Source organism: Myiozetetes cayanensis, unplaced genomic scaffold, assembly GCF_022539395.1.
Source record: "Myiozetetes cayanensis isolate MyiCay16 unplaced genomic scaffold, myiCay2020 scf22, whole genome shotgun sequence".
Classification (NCBI taxonomy): domain Eukaryota; kingdom Metazoa; phylum Chordata; class Aves; order Passeriformes; family Tyrannidae; genus Myiozetetes; species Myiozetetes cayanensis.
Genome location: NW_026087434.1, coordinates 7,109,067 through 7,131,729, shown reverse-complemented (window position 1 = coordinate 7,131,729; position 22,663 = coordinate 7,109,067). Strand labels below are relative to the sequence as shown.

Sequence of the window (22,663 nt, the reverse complement as noted above, 5' to 3'; positions counted from 1 at the left end):
GAATTTTTCTCATGGAAAGGTTGATATCAGCGACTTGTAGGAGAAGTCACAGGGGAAGGTTTTTATTTAACTCCTTCTGGCCATGCAGAGCATCAATATCGTTCTCCTGGGCTGTGCCTGCTCAGCAGTGTCAGACTGACAAACCTCTGATAAAGGTGGTGCTTTTACAGCGCTCAGCAACTGAACTCACTGAGATAATGAAACAAAAGAAATGCAAAAGTGCAAGTAATGAGGGAGCTGCTGCTCCATCGTGGAGGGGAGGGTCTGACCTTTATCTTCCCCTTCTGCTGCAGCCATTGTTACTGCTGGAAATTCTCTTCATCTTGGCAGCCAGGTGATCATGTTCCAGCATCTGTTTTAACAAGGCTTGGAGGTTTGTGGTGAATAGTTTCTCCAAGAGCATTGCTGAGCTGTTTCCTGAGCTCCTGCCACTGATTGATAAGCTGCTGATTTGGGAGCAGACAGCAAAGGAAAAAGGAGGAAACCTGTGTTCTGGGAAATGCCATCTTCAGGATTGCTTGTTTTCCTGCAGCAGTGCAATAACAACAGTAGAATTAAAATACATCTCTCTAGGGAGGATTTTAGCTTTCCAGGTATGTGGTGGCAGGACAGAAATTGGGATCAGTGAACGTGGCTGAGAAGTGACCGTGGGAAAGGCTGGGTGCTGCTCTGTGTGGTGAGGAGCTCTCCATCATGCAGCCCAACTTAATTACACCAGCAGAGGTTGGGACTACTGATAAGCCTCTCCTCTTTTGAAGTTCAGGGAGAACATCCAACCAGTTTGTGGGCAGCTGGTGGAGGGCAGGCAATTAAAACTGCAGGTATTTCACATCACCCCAGTCGTTGCTCACTAGAACACAAACAGTGCTTATGTTGCTGGTGAAACTCTTCTTGGGCCTTGAGGGCCAGGTGGGGTTTGGCAGCGAAGTTTGGGACTTCATCTTGATTGCCCCCCGTTCTGACACGGGGATTTTTTTTCATGCCCTTCCAACAAAACAGGAGTTTGCATGGTTGCTCTTACCCTTTTCCCTCCCCTCCTACTCTGAAGGGGATGCTGTCCTCCAAAATACCACTAGTTGACACTTGTCTGCTACTGAGGCATTGATGGTTTTGTGTTTTTATTTCCAACCACATGTCACTTCAGGGAAGCTCAGCTGTGGGAGCTTGTGCTGCTGGAGAGCCCTGTGAATGGTAGCTCAGACAGAAATTTGTCCCTGTCCAGTTTAGTTATGATTCCAGGGGAAAATTGTTTTCAGTCCTCAGCTATCCAAACACAAACTAGCTTGCTGTGTATCACCACTTTCTTATTTTACCTCTTGCACAAACTCAGCACTTGACCAGTGACCTCCCTGCATGCCTAAGGCACAAATGTAAAACAGTCAAGCTGAGGCTTGGGAGCTGTCAGTTGTGGGGTGGATTGTGGGGCAAACTTTTCCAAAACTCTCAGTAGGAAGTTGCTTTTCTGTCCAGTTTTGTAACCTGATAAATACCCAGGTTGGAGTGAGCTGGGCTCTGTTCCTGGAGGTGCAGAATTCTGAGGTAATCCCTGTCTAAAAGCAGTCTGTAAGCTTCTAGTGCGTCCTGGTTGTGTGTCAGCCTCTGAAAGGGAGCTGTGCTCTGCCAGACAGAGCTGAAAATGCAGATGGGTTTTGGGGATGGCAGTGCTGTGAGTGTCTGTACTTACCCTCTCTGCTGTGCCTCCTTTCTTGTCCAATTCAGTCATTTGAAAAGCATCTTCCCACCTCAAATGTCACATCCTACCAGATCCTCCATCAGCTCTTCCTGCCATGTGCCATCACCAGCGTTTCCAGAGGTGTGAGCTCTGAGGGCAGAGTGAAGCTGTGCCCCTGTATGAAAGGTCAGACACATGCTGCTCACCCAGAGCTGGATGCTTCCTTACACCAAGACTGTCCCAAAACCCTCTAATTGTCAAAACAGAACCAGCCTGGGTCTGCCTGGCTTGGGAACCCTGGCCTGGGTCAGGCAGGTGGGGGTACTCCTGGAGAGTGGCTGAGACTTACTGTGGAGCATCCTGCCGTAGGCTACAACCAGATTATTGTGGAGCATCCTAGACTGGGCAGTTCAGGCTCCAGGCAGTTGTATTAGAGCCAGGAGAGAGGTGAAACCTGTGCCTGGGAGCAGCCCCAGAGCCCCACAGCGATGGCTTATGCTTTGTGCCATTCCTCATGGGCTTCCTAGTGAATTGGCTGGGCTCCTGTGTCCTGGCATGCACCTTGTCTCCCCGTTCTGGGAGAGATCATGTGCCTCTAATTAATGAGTGCTGTGCAGTGTAATGGCTTATTTATTGTCCTGTGAGTGTGGCCTGATGTGATACTGTGATTCATGTGGAGCCACAACAGAAAAATGCCAGAAGTGCTTCTGATTGCACTTAAAATGCTGTGCTGGAGCAGCAGCAGCAGCATCCACGTCACTCCTGAAAGCAGAGCCTTTGAGACAGGACGTCACTCCGGGGTTATTCCCTTTGATTGTGTGCTTTTGTGTCTCAGAGCTTGCAGCTGGCTCGGGGCTGTGCCTTAACAAATGCATGTGGACTCTTTGCATGTCTCCTCGTCCTGGAGAGAGAGAGAGAGAGCGGAGCACCATCTGTTAAATCGTTTCAGTGGCTCTGGAGTTCAGTGCTTTATTCAGAGCTGAGGGTTCAAACCCAGGGCCCAGCAAACTGCCACGAAGGAAGAGAGTTTGGGGGGGGAAAAGCTGGAGTGACCACAGGTCCATTCCTCCTTCCCTACCCCCATCTTTCCTGTGTTTAGGCTGGGCACAGGGATGTTTTCTGTCCTTCCAGGGTTATCTCGACACAAAACAGTTCGTTCTTTGAGCAGCCTTTTGCTCACAGGCTCTGTTGTAAATGCAGCTTTACAGTTCTTGGTGATTATCACTTTAAATCACATTGTCAGCTCCAAACAGAATTTATTTTAGCGTTTCTTAACCCATTTTTAACTGCTTAATTGCAGCAACAGGTTTACACACGTGGGAATGCTGTTTCCTCGTTGTGATAATCTTGCCTTTAACGCGTGGTACTTGAGTATATGTTACACACATCAGAGTGAAAGTGTTCTTTGATATTCTTGTTTTATAAAAATGGTGGTCTGGTTTTTTCTCTTTTATTTCTCTCCCCCCGAAGCTACAGATACCACAAGCATCTTTTCTGACTCTCCAGAAAAAGTCAGCAACTCTTTAACCTAAACTTGTACATGATCCAAGGGGTTACACCAGGCAGAAGTACCACTGTGGCTTATTTCTGTTACCCTCCTTTTGTCTACGTGTAAACAGAGGTTTTCAGTCTGGGAAGAAAATGCTCTTTATTATTTGAATCACTTTTCAAGCCACCTTCTCATAGCAGTTCTGACTTGCACATCTTGATATGTCCAAAGATTTGGAAGAAGAAACTGGCTGCAGCAACCTTTGTGTAAACCTCCATCACGTCGGAGCAGTTCTCTTGAGATTTGATGTGGTTGTGGGTGGATCTTTGGCTTGCAATTTTTTTTTTCTGTTTTTTTTGCAGAGAAAATTGAACAAGAAAAAGGGAGAACATCTCTTTAAGATCCGGGTAGGTCGACACGTTGCCTACCATTCTTTAAAAATAAAACAAAACTGAAATACGGCTTTTTTAAAAACAGAGATGCAAAGCACTGCTGATGTTGCTAGTTGCCATGTTAGCCTTTAAGCATAGCAAGTGTCTGCTTCCTTTATGGAGTAGAAGGATAACTGATTTGCTGAAACTTCATGTCTCTGTGAGTAAAATAGTGTTGAATTTCAGCTCTCTAGGTCTGTTCACCATTTGTGCAGAAAGATTCCCCTAAGCTGGCTGTTGTAACCAGAGATGGCACTCGTCTGTGGATACACATGGAGGATGGGATGGCAGCCAGGTGGAATCCTTTTGATACTTCCCAGCTCCCACCAGGAGCTTTATTACTGTCCAAACTAGATAACAAACTAATAACTAACCTAAGCAGGTCGGTAGTGCCTGTAATTGAAATTTATGATCTGCTTATCTCTTGTGGTGCTTAAGCTGCATTTATTTCAAATACTCTTCCTTCTCATAAGAATGTTTTCCCTTCAGGATTAGAGGTGACTTTGCATTTGATAGGAGACTCCAATACCATGCAAGGGAGGCTGGGGGGTCTGTGCCATGAAGAGCTATTAACTCTTCAGTCCAAGGTAGCTGTGACTTTTAACTGCAAAACCTGGCTATGAGTGATGGAACTGTGGTCAAAACAGAACTATTGGACACCTCTTGTAGAGTTTTGGTAGGTTTATTGAAAACCAGTCTGTGGAGTAGGTTGTGTGTGTGAAGAACAACTCTACACATGAATCTTCGAAGCTGTGGTCCTTAAAATTGCTTTCATCACATCCCTCAGTGTGACTCACTCACTCAGCTGTGCTCGCACTCTGAGCATTCCCAGGCACTGATGAGATGTGGGAATACTACTGGATCAGCCTGCTGGGCAGGATGGGGAGTTTCATGCAGAACTATTTTGATCCAGGAGGGCAGAAATCAATATTCAGACAGGCTTTTTGATGGGCAGCGGCTTCTGTTCTCCTGCTGCTCAGGTATTACATCGAAGTAGGTTATCCTAAAGGAGAAAGGTCTTGCTGTGTAGGTTGTCTGAAACTCCTCAGCACTTGAGAAGCCTCTGTGGTCAGAATCCTGGCAAGACCTGAGCTTACAAAAGGGAGGGGTCCTTGGTAGGACACTTTGCTGCACTCCCCATAGAGAGCATCAAATCTGGGAGGGGGGAGGTGTGGAGGTGGGCCAGGTAAGTGTTACAAAATGCTGGATGTTCCTCTTTGCTTCAGTGCTTAGATCGGTCCAGATTGTCACCTGTGTGCCCACCACAGTGTCCTTCCCATGCTGGAAGTTTTTGTACTGAACAGACCAGCACCCTGTGGCAGGGACAGGTTTGACTGATGGACAGCAAGTCCCTGGCCTGTATCAGAGGCCACTTGCTGTTTGATGTAAGTCTGCAGGCTGTGTTACATCTGGAGGCTCTCAGTGCATCCCAGTTCGTGTCTCTTTATTTTTGTACTGCTGCTGGAAGTTTGGCAAGGTGTAGTTTGGCACAAACCATGTCAGTGCAAAAGCAGAGTCAGGAGGGAGTGGAACCTTATTTCCCAGTACTTTCTCTTCACTGTTTCTGGTAGCACAACTTGTCAGTGCTACCTTGTCAGTGCTTGTCAGATCCTTTTGATCCAATTGCTGGTTGCACTGAGCTTGTACAACTGTGTTTCAACTGGATTTTGTCCTGCTCTTTCCATTAATCCACTTAAAAAGAAAAAAAAAAATCAGCAAATTTGCTTCTGCAAACTTCCTTAAGCTTTCTTTGCCTGAGCAGGTGGTATTAAGGTTCTTACACCCTCTGAAAGAGCCTTGTGTGTTTGTTGATGTGAGAAAGCAGGAGCTGCAGTGCAAGCCTCTGATCCTGCAAATGGATTACTGAGTCCAACAGGTGAAAAGTTGCAGCTTGTGAAGCACCTGCCCTTTGAGAGGTGCTGCTCAGAGAATCCCATTTGTTTATCCCAAGCATGACCTGTTTCCAGTCTTGTTCTGAGGGAAAAAGAAAATCACCCACATGTCCCATGAACCAGGTGCTGCTTTGTAGCTCTCCTTGCACAGGGACCTGTTAGATTGTTGGGTTTGCTTGCTGTCTCTGAGGTCCCCACAGAAACAGAGTTTCCTCGTTGTGAGGCAGTGCTCATTTAAGGAGGAAGGTGATGGTTAAACCAGTGCTTTCCCACTGAGGTGGGTGTCAGGACAACGTAAAGCACGTCTGTGTCTGTGCAATAGAAGATGTTTAAGGGTTCAGCCTCTTGTGTGGTGGAGCTGTTGGGGTTTGATTCAAGCCTGACTGACCTGGAGTCCTTTTTTCTCTTCTTCTTTAGTGATGATGGCCAAGGAGAAACCCCCAATAACTGTGGTTGGAGATGTTGGAGGAAGAATTGCCATCATAGTGGTATGAGTGTGACAGGGGCAGTTGGGGGGTGGCTTCCTCACAGCATCTTACCTTGAGCTGCTCTATCCCTGAGGGTAGGAGGGATTGCTGGTGTAGGGGTGGGAACATGATTGTTAGACACTGTTTTCTCCAGTTTTGCTGGTGGCTTCAATTATTTCAACTTGCTGTAGAAAACCCTTTGTACTTCAGCACTTTAAGCCCTAAAATCTCCCTGCTCCCTTAATTCTACAAATGTCAGATGTCTGCACATACTGAATAAATCCAGGACATGAAGAATAAACTCCTGAAGTGTTTAAAAAAAACCCAAACAACAAATAAACAAGAAAACTTGCCGAGCTTCTCATACTTTCTGTGCCACGCTGCAGTGTAAGCAATCAACGTGCAGCTCCTACCCCCATGAAAAAACACCTTGCTGATGATAAGCTCTGTGCATGTGCAGGGACTGATTTGTTTCCAAGACCCAGTATTTGTTCTCCTCACTAGAAAAAGGGTCCCTACACTAGGAAAATGGCATTCACAGGTTAAAGTCATGCACGTGGCTGCCCTTGCTTCTCACCAGCTGCTGAAGTAGACAGGGATTATATTTTTCATCTGTGTGCATGGCCAAAGCTGCAGTACCTTGCAGATCCACTCCTGCCCTGCAGGCACTATAAACTTCTGTTTTTGAGGTTCTGTCTGTTTCCCCTCAGGATGACATCATTGATGACGTGGAAAGCTTTGTAGCTGCTGCAGAGATCCTGAAAGAGCGTGGAGCCTACAAGATTTTTGTGATGGCGACTCACGGGCTCCTGTCCGCAGATGCCCCCCGTCTCATAGAGGAATCCTCCATCGACGAGGTGAGTCTGCTTTCTGCAGAGGAGGGGCTGGCTCTGGTGACATCCAAACTCACAGACTGATGTCCTTCCCATGCCACACAGCTCATCTCCCAAATCACTGGTGTAATCAGGTGCTTTCAGTTAGCTGGTTCTTCATTGGAACAAAAAAAAGTGTGTGTGATTAACACCTGTTCAGATCAGATCTGAACCCTGAGTATGTTTTCTCCCTAATGCAGGTATTAGTCATCCCTGCCTGGACACTTCCCTTACTGAAGCTGGTGGCTGCCATCTCACTGTACAGCCCTTCTCCCTGCCCCTCTGCCCCAGCTGCACCGAGAGGACAAGATTCCACACCTCCCCCTTAGTAACAAACATGTCAGATCCTGTGAACTGAGCAGACCCATCAGCCTGTGTGTGGGGGTGGCTGCTGGAGAGTGCTGGTTGTGCTGGTCCCCTCAGACAGATTGACTGTCATGTGGGGGAGACCATTTATTTCCATCCCACAAGGATTCCTCCCCCCTGAACTGTGAAACAGCAGGTGCACGTCCCTCCTGGAGCTAATCCAGGGTGGCTTCTCAGGGGAGCGAGTGTTTCAGTGGCACAACTCTTCTTTCTTGCCATCCATAGGTGGTGGTGACCAACACGGTTCCTCACGAGGTGCAGAAGCTGCAGTGCCCCAAGATAAAGACTGTGGATATCAGTTTGATCCTGTCGGAAGCCATCCGGCGGATCCACAACGGCGAGTCCATGGCTTACCTCTTCCGCAACATCACTGTCGATGACTAGACCCGGCGCTGCCGCCGTCCTGGGCTCCACAGGAGAAGGAAATGTGCATGAAAAGGCAATACCATAAAATATAGGCATAACACAACTGTTTATTTTTGTAGGAGCGTGAGGGTTTTCAGGGTCTTTGAGCCATGAGATCTAATAGAAAAAAAAAAGTCAACCTGACCAGCACTTTACAGTTGAATAGAAGAGGCCACTGGCAGTGGGGAGGGTTACACCTTAATTAAAAGAAGGTGGTGTTGAATTTTTAAGTTCCTTTAATGATTTTTTTTTTTTAGTGTGTTATATCTCTTGCCCTGTAGGGGTGGAAAGAAAAGCTAAACAGAAGTAGCTGTCAGCTTATGAGAAGGGAATAGGGACTGTTCATTGCTGTGTGGGCAAGCAGGAGCAGCCTTTGGGGTTGTTTCTGCCTGTGGCTCACCCAAGAGCACAGAAGGGAACGTTCTGCTGGCAGAGCTGAGCAGCACAGCAGCTCCTTGCCAAGTGAGTGGCCTCTCATCTCCTGCACAGCAGAGCAAGGACTTTCATCAGAGCTAAGTTAGCAGAACATCCCAAAAGGACAGCTTAGGGCAACCCGCTCGCAGGGCCGCTCCCATCCTTGTGTCAGGGAGCTGGGAACAAGCTCACGTGTCTCCCAGCGGAGCAGGGAACGCCAGTTAATGTGTTGGCCTTTTCATTTCGCCAGCTTTCGGATCATTATTGTTCTTCGGTGACAAGTCACATGAGGGTCTTGGTCCTCACTTGAACACTTGTCTGCACTGCAAAGCCAGGCACAATTTTTGGAGTTGCCTGGGGCTGGTGAGTTTGTGGCAGAGTCTCGTGGGGAAGGGAAGATGGAACAATGTCTGCTTCTACTGCAGCTGTGCTCTCCAAAACACTAACACTGAACCTGCAATAAAAAGCGTAAGATTTTTCAATGCCGGTGCTTCCTGTGAATGCTGTACCCTCTGAGCAGCTGCTGGGTGTGTTCAGTGGGGCTGTTGCTGTAACCAGGCTCACTTGGCAGCTTGCAGCCCTCTGCCACAGAGAGGTAGGACTTCCTGATCATTCCTGTCTTGAGTGATACTAATTTTGGGGTGGAGGGGACACTTGAGGAAGCAGCACAAGGTGCATGTGGAGGGCCTTGTCTCCAGGATGATATAAGGATGAATTCCCAAACTGTGATCTTCCCCCTTGATGAGACAAACACACTCCAGTAAAACCTACACCGCTTTCTAGCCTGCTGATGTGAGGAACAAATAAAAGCTGCTGAAAGCAGTTGCTTCAACAGCCTAAGAACTGTTTAGTTTTGCTTATCCTTATTCTACACCTTTCTCTCCTACTCCAGCATCTAAAATATGTATGGGGCCAGGGGCTGGCAGTGACTGAGCAGGACAAGCCTTGAACACCAGGCAGACAAAGCTACCTCAGCACAGAGTGGTTGGACCAGCATGGATTAAACCTCCAAGCCACATCCCACGAGGGATGTGCAGGGCTGCATGAGGTCTCAAAGCTGTTGATGGGTTTCCTGCATTTTCAAGATACCACAAACAAATCCCAGCTGTACTCTGTGGCCACAGTGTGGCTCCTCAGCCTGGTGGGTAACACTGCTGTGCTGCAAGTACTGAAAGGATCAACTGAAGCGTGTGAAGTCCTTGTAGGTGTCTGTGTGCCCCCTTGTTCCAAGCCAGTGCCAGACCATGATCTCCATCCTGAAAGGCAGTGTTAAAAATGTGAGAGGTATTGCTCTTTCTGTATTTGCGTAGAAACGGTGGAACCAGGGCACCAGTGGGCAGAGGGGTGTGCTGCTGTCCCTGGGGTCACTGTGGCGAATGGATGTTTTGGGTCACTTACAGAATCACCAGCAAAAGCAGGTTTAATATAGAAGTGAAAGCTCAACAAAGTTGTTGGCAGCCCCCAGCACCTACAGCCACTGCACACCCCAGGGCCTCTGCCAGGGTTGCTCAGCTCTGCCCTGCACATCCCAGGGGGAAGCAGGACCAGGCTTGGGCAGAGCCAGGGCAGCTCCTCAGCTGGTCCAGTGTGTGCTCTCTGCTCGGAAAAGGGCCATGTTCAGGGTGGTGGGAAAAACAGCAGGAGCTGGGAGCCCCTTGAGGGCCAGCCTGGATTGACGTCCCACCGCAGCCCCTCTGTGGGACATGTGGCACCCGAAACCCTTTGGACTGGGGAGGAACCTTTTGAAATCCAACAAAGGCAAGTGCTGGGTCCTGCATCCAGGATCCCCCAGCACCCACACCTCCATCCCGAGGGTGCAGCCAGCACGAGGTCCCCCAGCAGCACGGACCCTCTGGGCAGCAGTGTGGCTGGGGCTGACAGGTGAGTGCCATGGGGACAGCACTGGGCCCATTCCCTCTGTCTGTCCTAGCCAGGGCCTGTGTGGTGCCCTGGCACCAGACCCAGTTAGCCAGCAAACAGTCCCTGGGAACGCTCGTGTAGCTGTCCCATCTCCTCCTAGCAGGTTCCTGACACTCAAGGAGGCACGAGGAGCAGGGGGCAGCTTTGGGATGGAGCCCCTCTGAAACTCAGTGGCTGCCCAGGGCAGGCAGGGATGTGAGGTAAAGGACACAGACACCCTCACCTGCCATCCTAACCTGCCCTCACACCTGTGTCCTCGCTTGGTCAGCACCAAGGGCAGACCCAGACCCCCTCAGCCCGTCCCTGTCCCCAGCCCCTGAGCTCATGGAGCCAAACTCGAGTACCCCCTGAGAGGCCAAAGGCAAAGGCTGCCCACCCCACAGAGACCCCCAGCTCCTGCAGCCACAACACCCAGCCTGTTGGCCTTGCCACCTGCCCCAGTTCCTATGGGACTGGGCTGCTGTGGGTGCCCCTGGGAGGAATTCCCACGGTGGTGGGTTTGGGGCACTTCCCTCTGTGGATTCACTGTTGTCTTATATGAGCTGCAGCTTTTTCCCAGGTGGGAACCCACAAGTAACCCATTTCCCCCCTTGCACCAGTATTCCAGAACCACCCAGCGTGTGTGAGCACATGGATCACCTCTCTCCACAGGGCACAGCTCTCCCTGCAAGGGGCACCTGGGCCATCCCCGTGGTCATTTTGGGGCTGAAAATGGTAAGGCTGGAGGTGCCTCAGCACATGGATTCCACTGGCTGCCAGAACCTGGATATGCCAGCAGTGAGGGACAATGGGGAGGTTCCACAGAGGGCTGGGCTGCCGCTGTGTAACAATGGGTGACCCGTGCCAGGGTGGGCCATCGCCTTGAAACGGGGGACACCATAAACAGAGCCACATGCAGCAAGGAACGAGGAGGAAACCCAAGAGGAAGGAGCCTGTCAGCTGTGTACCTTTGCTCTGCTCCCTGCCACACCTCCTGCCACCTGCCATCCCACTGCTCCTGTCTGGAGCAGTAGCACAGAAGGCCCTTGCTCACAGCAGGTCTGTGTTTTCAGGTCAGCAGCCATGGCAGAGCTCACCCTGGGCCAGATGCTGGATTCGGCCATCGGGACGCCCAAGACTGAGCCCATCAACTTTGAGAAGCTGCGCAACCTGCTGAAGGGGATGCTTGTGAACCTGGGCCTGCAGGATCTGCCCATCCAGGACAGCGGGGAACCCCTGGAGGGGGCCCCGAAAATCCCCCCACCTTCCTCTGTGGCTGCTGACATTGAGGAGTTAAAGCAGAGAACGGAAGCCAATGAAAGAGAAATCGCTGAGGTAGAGGCTCTTCCCAGCCCCCTCCTCTGGGGTCTGCACCACTGCTGTGCTGCTGGGCAGCTGCTGAAGATGTGATGGAGGCCCAGCAGTGTCCCATGCCAGCCTGTCCTGTGCCCTGTGCAGACCACAGTGTGGGGAAGGATCTGCTCCCCAGCGACCCTGCCCTGGGGCTCACCCTGCCATCCCCCTCTCCTAGGTCAGGGCTCTTTGCGAGGGGCTCCGTGTGGAGATCAACGAGATGAAGGAGCAGCAGTCCCAAATGGCAGAGAACATGCAGAAGATGCAGGAGACTCTGGACACGGTGAGCTACCAACAGAACCCCTGGGAGATGCCCCTTACTGTGTTGCCCTGCTGCCCCTGCTCTACAGCCCTTGCTGGCTCCCAGTGTGAAGGGCACCAGAAGAGAAGAGTGGGAAGGGTGTTCCTGGAGAGGAACGTGGGAGCTCAGCCCAACCCACCAGAGCCCCTCTCCTCCCCAGAGCACTGCCCCAGGGATGCTGAGGCACTTGTGAACTCAACAGCCACCAGAAAAGTAACGTGCTGGGAAGGATGGCAGATAAAGATCCACCCGTGCAATACAGCCACAGCCCCTGGGCACAGCCCTGCCCAGAGTCCCTCTGCCTTGTGCCTGCGATAATTTGCAGATGTTCCTTTTAAATCCTGCTCCTGTGTTCTGACTGCTGTTCCCTCTCCTCGCCCCACTCCAGGTGAACTTCGAGGATATCCTGGAGAACCTCCGTGACCAGTTGGTGGACAGTGTCATGGTACATCCCTGAGCACACCCGGGCCCTGCTCTGGGACAGGATGTGCCTGCATTCCCAGGGGACCCCCCAGTGCGCCCTGTCCCCCCACATCAGGGCATGGGCAGCAATGCTGGGGGGGAGTCAGTGCTCCTCTGGGTCCTGTGGAGAGCGACCAAGATGATTTGGGGATTGAGAAAAGGCTGAGGGAGCTGGGCCTGTTCAGCCTTGAGAAGGCTGAGAGGGAGCCAAGGCTGGGAGGGTGGTGCTGAACATCTGAGGGGCATCTGTACCTCAGTTTCCCCAGGAAAAGCTGAGTGGGGAGGCTGGCTTGGGGATGCTGAACGCAGCCCCACGTTGCAGCCATCCCACTCTCTGCTTCCCAGTCTTCTGTGAAGGACGTGATGGGCCAGGATGGACAGGCCCCCCTGGACTGGCCACAGGGCCCTGGCATGCGCTCAAACCCTTGGGAGGACCACGGGCTGATTGTCATCGGCAATGAAAGTACGTCTGGGCAGGCCTGGGGAGGGGATCCAGCGGGTGTGAGGGGCACAGCGGGGCAGGCAGGGGGCCTGTGGACTGCTGGGTTTTCCCCCAGCTGTGTTCCCCAGGGCTCCCCCAATCCCAGAGAGCTCCCCCTGCTCTCTTCTCCCAGTCACCCTCGCGGACAGGTTCGCGGCATCCTCACCAAGGCAGCGGGATACCCGGGCCCCCAGCCCCATGCCCTCAAAGTCCAGGGCCGGGGCACAGAGCAGAGGGAAGGACTTGCCACCTGGGGGCACGAGCAGTCCCCGAGTGTCCTTCATGGAAAGCGACATGGGATGGAACAACATGGGACGGAACAGCATGGGACCGATCAAGGACGAAGAGATGCAGATGGGCATCTCCAAGGGAGCGGCTCTTCCCAGCCCAAAGGCATGGAGCAGAGGGAAGAAGTTGCCGCAGGGGGCTGTGAGCAGCCCCCGAGTCTCCTTCATGGAAAGCGACATGGGATGGAACGACATGGGACAGATCCCGGATGAGGAGATCAAGATGGGCATCTCCAAGGGAGCAGCTCTTCCCAGCCCAAAGGCATGGAGCAGAGGGAAGAAGTTGCCACGTGGGGCTGTGAGCAGCCCCCGAGTGTCCTTTGTGGAAAGTGACGTGGGATTGAGTGACGTGGAACAGAGCGGGGATGATGAAGAGATCAAGACAAGCATCTCAAAGGCAGAGGCCCTTCCCAGCCTCCTGGATGCTCCCCGTGGGATGAACGACATGGAACAGATCAAACACGAAGAGATCAAGATGAGAATCTCCAAGGCAGAGTCTCTTCCCAGCCCCTTGGGTACTCCCCCTGAGATGACTGACATGGAGCAGATCAAGGACGAAGAGATGGAGATGAGCTTCTCTAAGGTAGGCTCTTCCCATCCCCGGGTGCTCCCTCTTGGGTGCCCCCTCGCCTGGGCTCTGCACCACCGTTGTGCTGCCCTTAGACCAAAGTCTGGTTCAAACTCAAGCTCACAGAGGCACGGGGAGCTTCTCTGAGGGAAGGGGATGGAGTTTTGGGGGCAAGAGCTGGGGCTGAAACACTGCTCTGCTTGCTCAGGCTCCTCCCCACGTTCAGACAAAGAGTTTGGATGGTGATGTCACTGCCCTGAGAGTGCATCCAGGATCCCCTGGCATCCACACCCCCATCCAGCCCATGAAGTCAGTACGAGGCCACCGACCATCACAGACCCTCTGGATCCCAGCTGAGAGTGTGGCTGGGACTGACAGGTGAGTGCCACAGGGACAGCAGTGGCTTTGGGGACAGCACTGGCCCTGTTTCCTCCACAGGGCCCATGTGGGGCCCTGGCACTGGACCCATTTATCTGCTGATCGCCCCGTGGGGGTGCTGGTGATGGAGCTGTGCTGTGTCCCCCCAGTGGCAGCAGGACCCGGACAGCCAAGGAGGCACAAGGAAGGGGCAGCTTCAGGATGGAGCCCTCCCAGATCGAACCCGGGATGTGAGTACAAAGCTTTCCTGACAAGTGTAGGGGATGGCAGCTCATCCCCCCAGGCAGGGCTGTGACAGTGCCAGAGCCAGGCGTGACCTGCTCTCCTGGCACTGACCAAGCGAGGACAGGGGTGTGAGGGCTGGTTGGGATGGCAGGTGTGGTGCCACCTCACCTCCCTGCCTGGCCTGAGGCTTTTGGGCACTTCCCTCTGCAGATTCACTGTTGCCTGGTATGAGCTGGAGCTTTTCCCCAGGAAAATAACCCATCTCCCCTCTTGCACCCCTTTTATTTTGTAACCAGCCCGTGGGTTGGGCTGGGGAGAAACCGTGCTCAGCACCCCACGATCCCCCCTGCAAACACCATAACTCCCTGCAGCTGCGTGCCTGGCACCTGCTGCTGCCTGCACAGGCAGGTCTGCATCCCCTCAGGAGCTCACCTAGCCCTTTCCCCCCCATTTTAGGAAGATCCTAAAGGTGTCCTCTCCCGAGTACTTGCCCAGAGACCAGCCCTTCACCATGCCGTTTCCTGGCCCGTGAGTAGCAGCGGCACCGGTGCCTCGGGGGGTGCCTGGGTGGGACAGGGGCAGGCGGGTGCTGGCAGTGCCCTGCTGTGGCGGGGCTGGCTCGTTTGGCCCTGTCACCCACCCGTGTCTCCTGCCCTCCGCAGGCCCTCTCCACCCGGGTCTCCTGCCCTCCCTGTGCTCTCTCCGCCCGGCTCTCCCGCCCGCTCCAGGCGCTCCGATATCACCTCCTTCACTCCGCCGCCGTCCCCCGGCCTCACGGGGCGCCTGCCCCCCATCGTCAAACCCTACCAGGAGCACGGCCAGAGGTAGGGACGTGGGCCCCGGGGCTGTGGGGAAAGGGCAGATCCCTGCAGGGCAGGACGGGCTCTGGTGTCCTGCAGCAGCTGGAGGGGAGCCCCCCAGGGAGCACCCCTGCCCCCCAGCCTGGCACAGCGGGGTGAAACATGGGGTGCCCTGTGCTGAGCACTGAGCATCCCTGTGCCCCGTCCCACAGGGAGCAGGTAGAGGGATATTCCCGCAGATCCCCCATGTACTGTGGGGGCCGGCACACCAGCATCTGCCCAGTGCAGCCCATGGAGCCCCTCCTCCCGGACCCCAGCAAGGTAGGGATGATGAAGGTGGGGATACAGGCTAGGGCAGACGAGGCTGGGAGGGTGATGCTGAGCATCCCCGGGGGGAATCCGTGCCTCGGTTTCCCCCGGAAGAGCTGGATAGGGAGGCTGGCTTAGGGATGCTGAATGCAGCCCCGAGTTCCAGCCATCCCCCTCTCTCCTTCCCAGCCCGGCGTGTTTGACCTGGTGGGCAGGGATGGAATCGTCTACCGGGGCCGGCAGTGCAGGCCTCCTATGGGGTCCTGGATGGAAGGAGCAAGCTATTCCAACCTGCAGTAAAGGGCTACGAGCAGCCAAGCACCTGTGCTTCCTGAGTGGAGTGGCTTTGGATCAGAATCTTTTCCTTCTTGAACAAGGAGGAGCTGAAAACAGCACCTTCCAGAGTCTGTGTCAGCCCCGTGCTCCCCCTAGCAGCCCCTGGCCCCTGCCAGGGGAGCCTTTGGCCCCAAAGGAGGTCTGGGGGGCCGGGAGGTGCAGCAGAAGGAAGATGTTCCTTTGCCTCCAGGGAGGCAGTGGATAGGGGGGCCTCAGTGGGAACAGCAGCAGCAGGACATGGGTTAATGCCAAAAGCAAATCCCACCCCAAGCCCGCTGGTTTGCTATCGGTTATCCCATGGGATGAGCATCACCGGGCTGCTTAATCTCCAAGCAAGGGAACCCTCTTGTCCCTCTCCAGCACTGCCATCAATGGAAAGAGGAAGGCACGAGCCCCGCTGCTTCCCACCTCCAGACCGGAGCACCGTGACCTGTCCCTGCCCCCATAGGGAGGGGACACGCCCCTCCTTTCCCTTATGCCACCCCCAGGGATTGGCGCTGCTTTCCCCAGCCCCTCCCGTGCCACCCGTCCCCTCACCGGTGGATGGGTGTTGTGTGCTGAGACCCGACACAAGTCGTGTCACTTGGGCAGGTACCGGGCAGGGAACCCCCACTGGGAGCAGCGCGGGGGGGACCCGGGGGGTGTCACGGCTGGGGACACGTGGCCGGGGTTGTCCCCAATGCACACGTGTGTGTGGGGGGGGACACAAAGCCCGCGGCACCTCTCGGATGAGTGGGAGGGTGAGAAACACGGAGGGGAACCCCAGAGCTCGTGGGGAACATCCCCTCAACCCCCGCGGGGTGTCCCCGGGGGCTGCCCCATGGCAACCTTGCTCTCCTGGCGAATATTCTTCCCCAAACTGCGGGGGAAAGCACAAACCTTCCACCACAGGGACAGACTCCATCCCTGTCCACCCTACTGTGCTCCACAGGCACCTTAGTCCATAGGAAACCCCCCCCAAATGTTTTCCTTGGTGGGTTTGCTTTTTCAGGGGAAAAAAATGGGTGCTCAAAACCTGCTTTGGGGGTGTTCAGGTGGATACAGCAGGATCTGAGGTCCCCCCCAGTGCCACCTCCAGTAGGTTAACTGGGAGCACTCTGAGCAAACCACCAGGCACCAGAGCAGAGACAGTCAAAGAACCATCCTGCACCCCTGGGTGGGGCGGAGGGGCTGAAAAACACCCCGGGAACTAATTGCATTTGTAGGATATGGCCTAGCTGGGGTGACCCCTTTGATACTCATAATCCCTCCGGCTCAGCACGTCTCCCACACCCTGCCCCACTTGCAGCCCCTGGGACTCAGCTGCACCCTGTTAACACCCCCTGTACCCCCCTAAACACACAGCAGCCTCACATCCCTCCCTGGATGCTCTCTGCTGCAGGTGAGTAGCCCCAGATGGGGGATTTCTGCCTTTTCTCCTTGGAGGTTGTGCCATGCTGGGGGTCTCTCCATCCCTGGGGGATGCTTTGCCACTGTGCTTTGAGCCACCCAGCCTTTCCTGGCATCACCAGATCTGCTGTGTTCCCATTCTGGGGGTTTTTACCCCAGGAACTTGTTGCAGCAGCACGGTGGCCTTGGGCTGGTGGCCCTTCTGCAGTGGGGGACACTCAGAGGGCATCACCCCCAGCACAGGGTTTCCCCAAAAGCCTGGCAGCCCCTGAGTGTCCCAGCAGTGCTGAGGCCTGGGGGGCTCATCGTGTCAGTGGGGATGGGGTGGTTTGCAAGCTGTGGGGTTTTGTGAGGGGACAAGATGGGGTTTGGGCTGCACTCCCTGGCACAGGGGGGTCCTCGCTCCATGGTTTTGGGGGTGCTGGGGGTCTCCTCTCTGCCCCCCTCTTTGGGGATGGTAGCAGTGGTTTGGGGAAGCAGAGCGTGGGACTTGTGGCAGCTCCTGGGGAGGGCCAGTCCCCACTGGTGACACTGGAGCGTGTGAGGGGTCACCCCCATTCTCAGTGCCCAGCCAGGGACATCCTCCCAGGAGAGAGAAAAGGCAGGGACAGTTAGTGTTAAAAAAGTGATTTTGTTTTTGGGTTTTTTTGTTTGTTTTTTTTTTATTATTTTTAAATTAATAAAAAACCTTCAACCTGTTTTTTGCTGGTTTTTTTTTTTTCCTTTTTTTTTTCTTTTCTTTTTTTTTTTTTTTAAGCAAGATTGATTTGAAAACTAAAAAACCCCCCCCAACCCCCCAACTCTCCCTGGGGAAGGGCCATGTATGGCAGTTGCAGGGATGGAGGGGGCATCACCTTGATAATCCCCCAGGCCCTGGGGATGCTGAGGGAGGGAAGGGAGGACGGGGTTGGGGGGAAATCGAGGGGGGTCTGTGCAAGAAGCTGGGCTGAATTTCAGAAGCCAGAGGAGAGGTTGGTTTGCTCTGGGCACTGTGTCAAGCGTCCAGGAAATCCAGAGCTGGGGGGAGAGGGGTGTCCAGTGGTTCTGTGCCCCCATGGCCATGATCTGGGGTGCTGACAGCCACCTCCATCCATTCATTTTTGTTATTCCTGTCCACCCCCCCACTTCCCTCTCCTGCCCTGATGTAGGGATGCTGGGTGGGGGTAGAGCCATAGGGAAACCACCCCCCAGACACCCAGCAGCTGCCTCCACGCTGCTGCTCCTTCTCTCTGGATTTATATACATTAGATATATTTATATATTATAGTTATATATTTAAAAAAAAGCAGGGGGGGCGAGGGGAGGAGAAAAGACCAGCCAGCGACTCTTGCAGAGGCACTCAGGGGCTGGTGCCCTCCCCGGCAGCACGTGCTCCATCCATCCATCCATCTCCCCTCCCCCTTAAAAATAATAATAAAACCTAGAAAATTATTCCAGTGCGTTTCTTGGGGAGCCCCCGCTCCCAACGCCCCGGCCAAGATCCCCCCACCCCTTCCCTTCCCTGAACCCACCCCCCAACCCTCCTCCAACCCCAGTCTTATCTCTGGCCGTCCATGGTGGCCACGGCTTTCTGTGGGGGGGCTGCGGGCGGGGGCGCGGGGGGCCAGGAGGGCTGCGGGTGGTGCAGGTGGTGATGGAGGCCGTGGGTGGTGGGCGAGGACGGGGGCAGCCAGGCGGGCTGGTGGCTGGGGGGCGAGGAGGCCCAGAAGGGGCTGAAGCTGCCCGGGGGGGAGCAGGCCATGGAGGTGATGGGGCTGTTGCTGCTCTGCAGGCTCTCCGAGGTGCGCAGCTTGGAGAACATGGCCAGCGCGTCCGGGAAGTTGGGCGGCGTGGCCGGCGTGTTGCTGGGGGTGCACATCTGCGGGGGGACAGGAGAAAGGTGGGTGTCACATCGGTCAAGAGAGGCTTTTGGGGGTAGGGGGGGTGTGTGTCCCAGCCCAACCACAGTAGCCAGAGCTGTTGCCTTTCACCCGTCGTGTTTCACCACCACCACCGGGGATCCTGCCTGTATCCCACGCCTGGCAACCCCCCGAGACCCCAGGGATGCTCAGAGCCTGGGAATGGGGTATCCAGACCTTGAGGGTCTGTGTGGCTCCCTCAGAGCTGCCCGGGGAGTGTCTTCAGTGGATCTGGGAAGGAGATTCTGGACCATCCAAGGTGTTCAAAGCCCAGGGATGAGGCAGGTTTGGGGAGCAGCAGGGACAGGGCTGATGCAAAAGGGTGCAGTGTGATGGGTGGGGAAGGTGTTGGGGTCCCACCTGGCCCTGCAGGACCCCCTTTCACCCAGTTCCTTGACCCAACTTCCCCTTTGCACCCTGCTATGGCAGAGAGAGCAGAAGGCAGGCAGGGCCCCTCAAGGCCCCCCCAGTTCCTGGTACAGCCCCTGCCTTCTGCGTATCCAGCTAAATTTAGCGCCTGGACAGTGATGGATTTGGCCCTTTTTCCAGCCAATCTCCCCAGCTGAGGAAAATCCATCAAGTGGGACCCAGCCTCGCACTGGGGCTCAGGGGCTGGCACAGGGGACCCCCAATTCAGCAAAGCACTTGTTCAATTGAGTACTGGGGGTGCTAAAAAGGGAATGGGGGGTGCAAACTTCCATGAGGCTGCACACCCAGGGAAGGGGTATGAGCAGGGAGGGCAGGGGGATGCTCTGCCAGGGGATGCCTGGACATAGGGGTGGTGCTTGCACAGTGGGGGCTTCATCTCTGTGGGTTAAACCTATCCCAAATCTCTGTGGCCCTCAGGAAGCCACAACTCCCGTCAGATGTTTGTGGGGACTTTGAGCAGAGTTAAGGGGCTTGGGCAGCATCTGCTACCTTTAGCAACGGGGGATTGAGAGAAGTTTCTGATGAGGAATAGCTGCTGCATCTCCCTTTTCCTGGGGTTTACCCCAGGATTTACCCCTGGCTGGTGCTCAGCAGCCCCCTGCTGCTCCCCAGCACGGGCCAACAGCTAAATCCCTGTTACAGGTTCCCCCTCACCCCCATCCCGGCCACCCTCAGTGATGCAGGGATCAGAGGAGCAATGGCCAAACCCTGGTTGGGGGGGTCCCAGCAGGTCTATTTAAAGTTGGGGTGATCTGTGCTGGCTGTGGGATAGATGAGCTCCCATCAACCTGCAGAGCTGGGGCACCCCAAAAATCAATCAAGGCCAGGCTGGCACTGAGCAGGTTTGTGGTGAGCCAGGGATGTTCCTCCACAGAACTCATTTCAGAGCTCAGCTCAAAGTGGTGCTAATCCTTTTTTTTTTTTTTTAATTAATAACCTATACATTTGGCAGCATCTGAAAAGATACTTGTTTAAAAAAAAAAAAACACACCAAAAAATGTAATTTACCCTGTTTTGAAAAAAACCCAACCACGAGCAGAGCCATGCACACACACACATGCCAACTGCCAGCCCTGGACTGAGGTTGGATGCGATGCTGGAGAGGGCACACAGCTCTGAGATTCTGGGGTGGTGTTTGCCAGATTAATTTAAAACATTATTTAATTAAAAAAAAAAAATTGCCATGTAATTATCGCCTTCTTTCTCCAACACTTGTAGAGGAGCTCTGAGGGTCGACCCCATCACAAGCAGCCACACCAACATCCCTAACAGCTCTGGGGAATCCCAGCCCCACAGCCCAGATTCTGCAGGGGTTTGGAGGGGTTTGGGAAGTCCCCCCCGCCCCCTCCACAGGGGTGACAGTGACAGTTGCCCCACTCTGAACTGTGGCTGCCGCTCTCACAGCTTTGTTCCCTGACGCTTGAAAAAGAAATAGAAACCGCAAGCACAAAGCTCCTCATCTCACCCCTGCCCTGAGCCGTGTGGGGCAGTTCAAACGGCAGGAATCAATCAGGGTGCTGGGCAGGGGGGGAAGTAAAAAACAATAAATCCTAGAAATGGGGAGTATTTGGGGAGAAGGTATTTTTACACCGTGTGGGGCACATGGTGTCAGGAAAACACCCGGCTGGGCAGGGGGAGAGCTGACTGGCTCTGGACCCTCCGTGCTGGGCTGGGCGGGGGTGTCATGTTTGGGGTGGGTGGTGGGTCCTGCTCGGCCCCAGGGAGCTCAGGGATAGGGCTGGGATGGGTTTCATCAGCGCTGCTTTGCATCCCGCTTCCGGCAGCCGCCCAGGAATCACCCGGCCAGGCTTTTGGTGTGAAAACACAGCCAGGCCTCGGATCTGCCGGCAGCTCTCCTGTCCCCCTTCCCACCGGGAACCGAGGTTTTCCATGGAACGACCCCTCTGCAAGCGCCCAGAGGTGGCAAATAAAACGTGCAGGGGAGGAGGAGGAATTAAAATAAAAAGGGGGTTTCAGTGGGAGCCGGCCGGCAAAATTACTTTCTCTGAGGGGCAGAGAGCTGAGAAAAGGGGGATAATTCGGCTTAACCCACATCCACCCCTTCCCCCGCGCTCGGCCCTTTCAGTTCCCTCACCGGGGGGAGAAAAAAACCCAAAAAACTAACAAAAAAAAAATTCAAAAACCCCAAGGAACACAACACAAAACACCCGGAGGGGAAACAACTTCCTCCCTTCGGCCAAGGGGGGGGACGTGCCCTCGGCCAAGGTCAAGTGGCGTTTGGGGGGAAGGAGGAGGAGCAGGGGTGGGGGGACACACAGACGTGGCCCCCCCCGGGCTGGGGGGGAGCCGAACTTGCAGCGCGATGCTCGCCGAGACAAACTATTTCCTGGCAGACATTTTAGCTCGTGTTTACATTCCCCGGCTGCGTGTTCCTGCGGGCGCAGAGCAATATGGCTGGCAGGGGAGCTGACAGCTCCTCGGGCCGGGGGGCTGCGCGACCCTCCAGGGGAGCCCCGAGAAGTGGGGATGCTTGTCTAGGGGGTCCTGAGCCGTGTGGTGTTTGTAGGGTGTGTGGGGTGGGGGGACGGGGGCTGGCTGGCTTTTGGGGAAGGTTTAAAGGTGTTTTTGGGGACGGGAGTTGGGTAGGGGATGGAGCGGTGCAGGGGTGAGGAGGGGGCCGGGGGTCCCACTTACCATCTGGGGGGTGGTGGCTGCTGGGAATGTTGGTCTCCTGGAAGAAGGCGCTCAGGGCTGTCTGTGGGGACAAGCCGTCAGCTCCAGCCCACCCGAGACAAAGGGGGAAGGATCACACGGGCCCCCAACGCCCAACCCGCAGCCCCTCCCAGCCCCCAGCCCCGTGGGACCCCCCCGGGGGGCATCCAGGGGTGCCCCCCGCCCCCAAGCCCGCCAGGCCTAGGGCAGGGGGAGCCCGGGGCTGCCCTTCGCCCGACCCACCGGGGATCGTGTCCCCACTCACACACGGGCTCCCCACGCGCGGGGGACACACCCCAAACCCCTTGTTTACACGTCCTCCCCCTCCCAGCGGGCCCCCCACCCCCAGATCGAGGGGGAGGGAGGGGCCGGGGTGCTGGGCCGCAGCTCAGGTTACGGCATGGGTATAAATAGAACCGGGGGAGCGGGGGGCCGGTCCCCCCCGCCGCGTGGGTGCGGGGGAGGGGGAGCAGGACCCCCCAAAACCCGGCCACGCGTGTCCGTGGGCCGCGGCCGGGCCGGCCTGGCCCCCCCCGCTCCTTCCGCCCCGCGGCTCGGCGGTGCGTGGACTGGGATTTGGGGCATCCCGGTACGGGAGGAGAGGGGTGGGGGTTATCCCGATCCGTGCCAGCGTTGGGGGGGATGGGGTGGGAGTTGGGGGGCCCATCCTCCGTACCTCGAACTGCCAGTGCGCCGCCTGCAGCAGCTGCTTGGCCTGGTCGGCGGCGCAGCCGGCCGCCAGCACGAACTGGTTGATCATCACCTGGTGCCGCAGCTCCTCCATGTTCACCGACATGGCGGGGGCGGCCGCAGCCCCGCACGGCCCGGCCCGGCCCCGCAGCGCCCGGAGCGCCCCGCGCCCGCCGA

The 22,663-nt window shown here is 55.3% G+C and overlaps 3 protein-coding genes across 5 annotated transcripts in view; 2 read left to right on the top strand and 1 right to left on the bottom strand.

The window, feature by feature from the left end:
- The window catches only part of PRPSAP1 (phosphoribosyl pyrophosphate synthetase associated protein 1), a 25,416-nt gene extending 16,926 nt beyond the window's left edge, over window positions 1–8,490 (top strand). For all 3 annotated transcript variants that reach the window (XM_050319050.1, XM_050319049.1, XM_050319048.1), the window contains 3 exons: window positions 5,902–5,972; window positions 6,662–6,808; window positions 7,415–8,490. In XM_050319050.1, coding sequence (XP_050175007.1) covers window positions 5,902–5,972; window positions 6,662–6,808; window positions 7,415–7,573 — 377 coding nt within the window. In that variant the 3' untranslated portion in view covers window positions 7,574–8,490. The remainder of the gene's footprint in view (window positions 1–5,901; window positions 5,973–6,661; window positions 6,809–7,414) is intronic.
- On the bottom strand, window positions 7,643–22,663 carry UBALD2 (UBA like domain containing 2). Its single transcript, XM_050319060.1, has 3 exons — window positions 22,473–22,663; window positions 21,788–21,839; window positions 7,643–18,683 (listed from the first exon to the last, which is right to left on the bottom strand). The coding sequence occupies exons 1-3, from the start codon at window positions 22,590–22,592 to the stop codon at window positions 18,334–18,336; spliced, it is 522 nt and encodes a 173-aa protein (XP_050175017.1). The 5' UTR covers window positions 22,593–22,663; the 3' UTR covers window positions 7,643–18,333.
- Window positions 10,981–15,371, top strand: LOC126641884 (uncharacterized). Its single transcript, XM_050319036.1, has 11 exons — window positions 10,981–11,242; window positions 11,439–11,543; window positions 11,950–12,006; window positions 12,369–12,486; window positions 12,638–13,374; window positions 13,568–13,737; window positions 13,887–13,967; window positions 14,419–14,490; window positions 14,625–14,786; window positions 14,975–15,083; window positions 15,261–15,371. Exons 1-11 carry the CDS (start codon window positions 10,991–10,993, stop codon window positions 15,369–15,371), a joined length of 1,974 nt encoding a protein of 657 aa, XP_050174993.1. The 5' UTR covers window positions 10,981–10,990.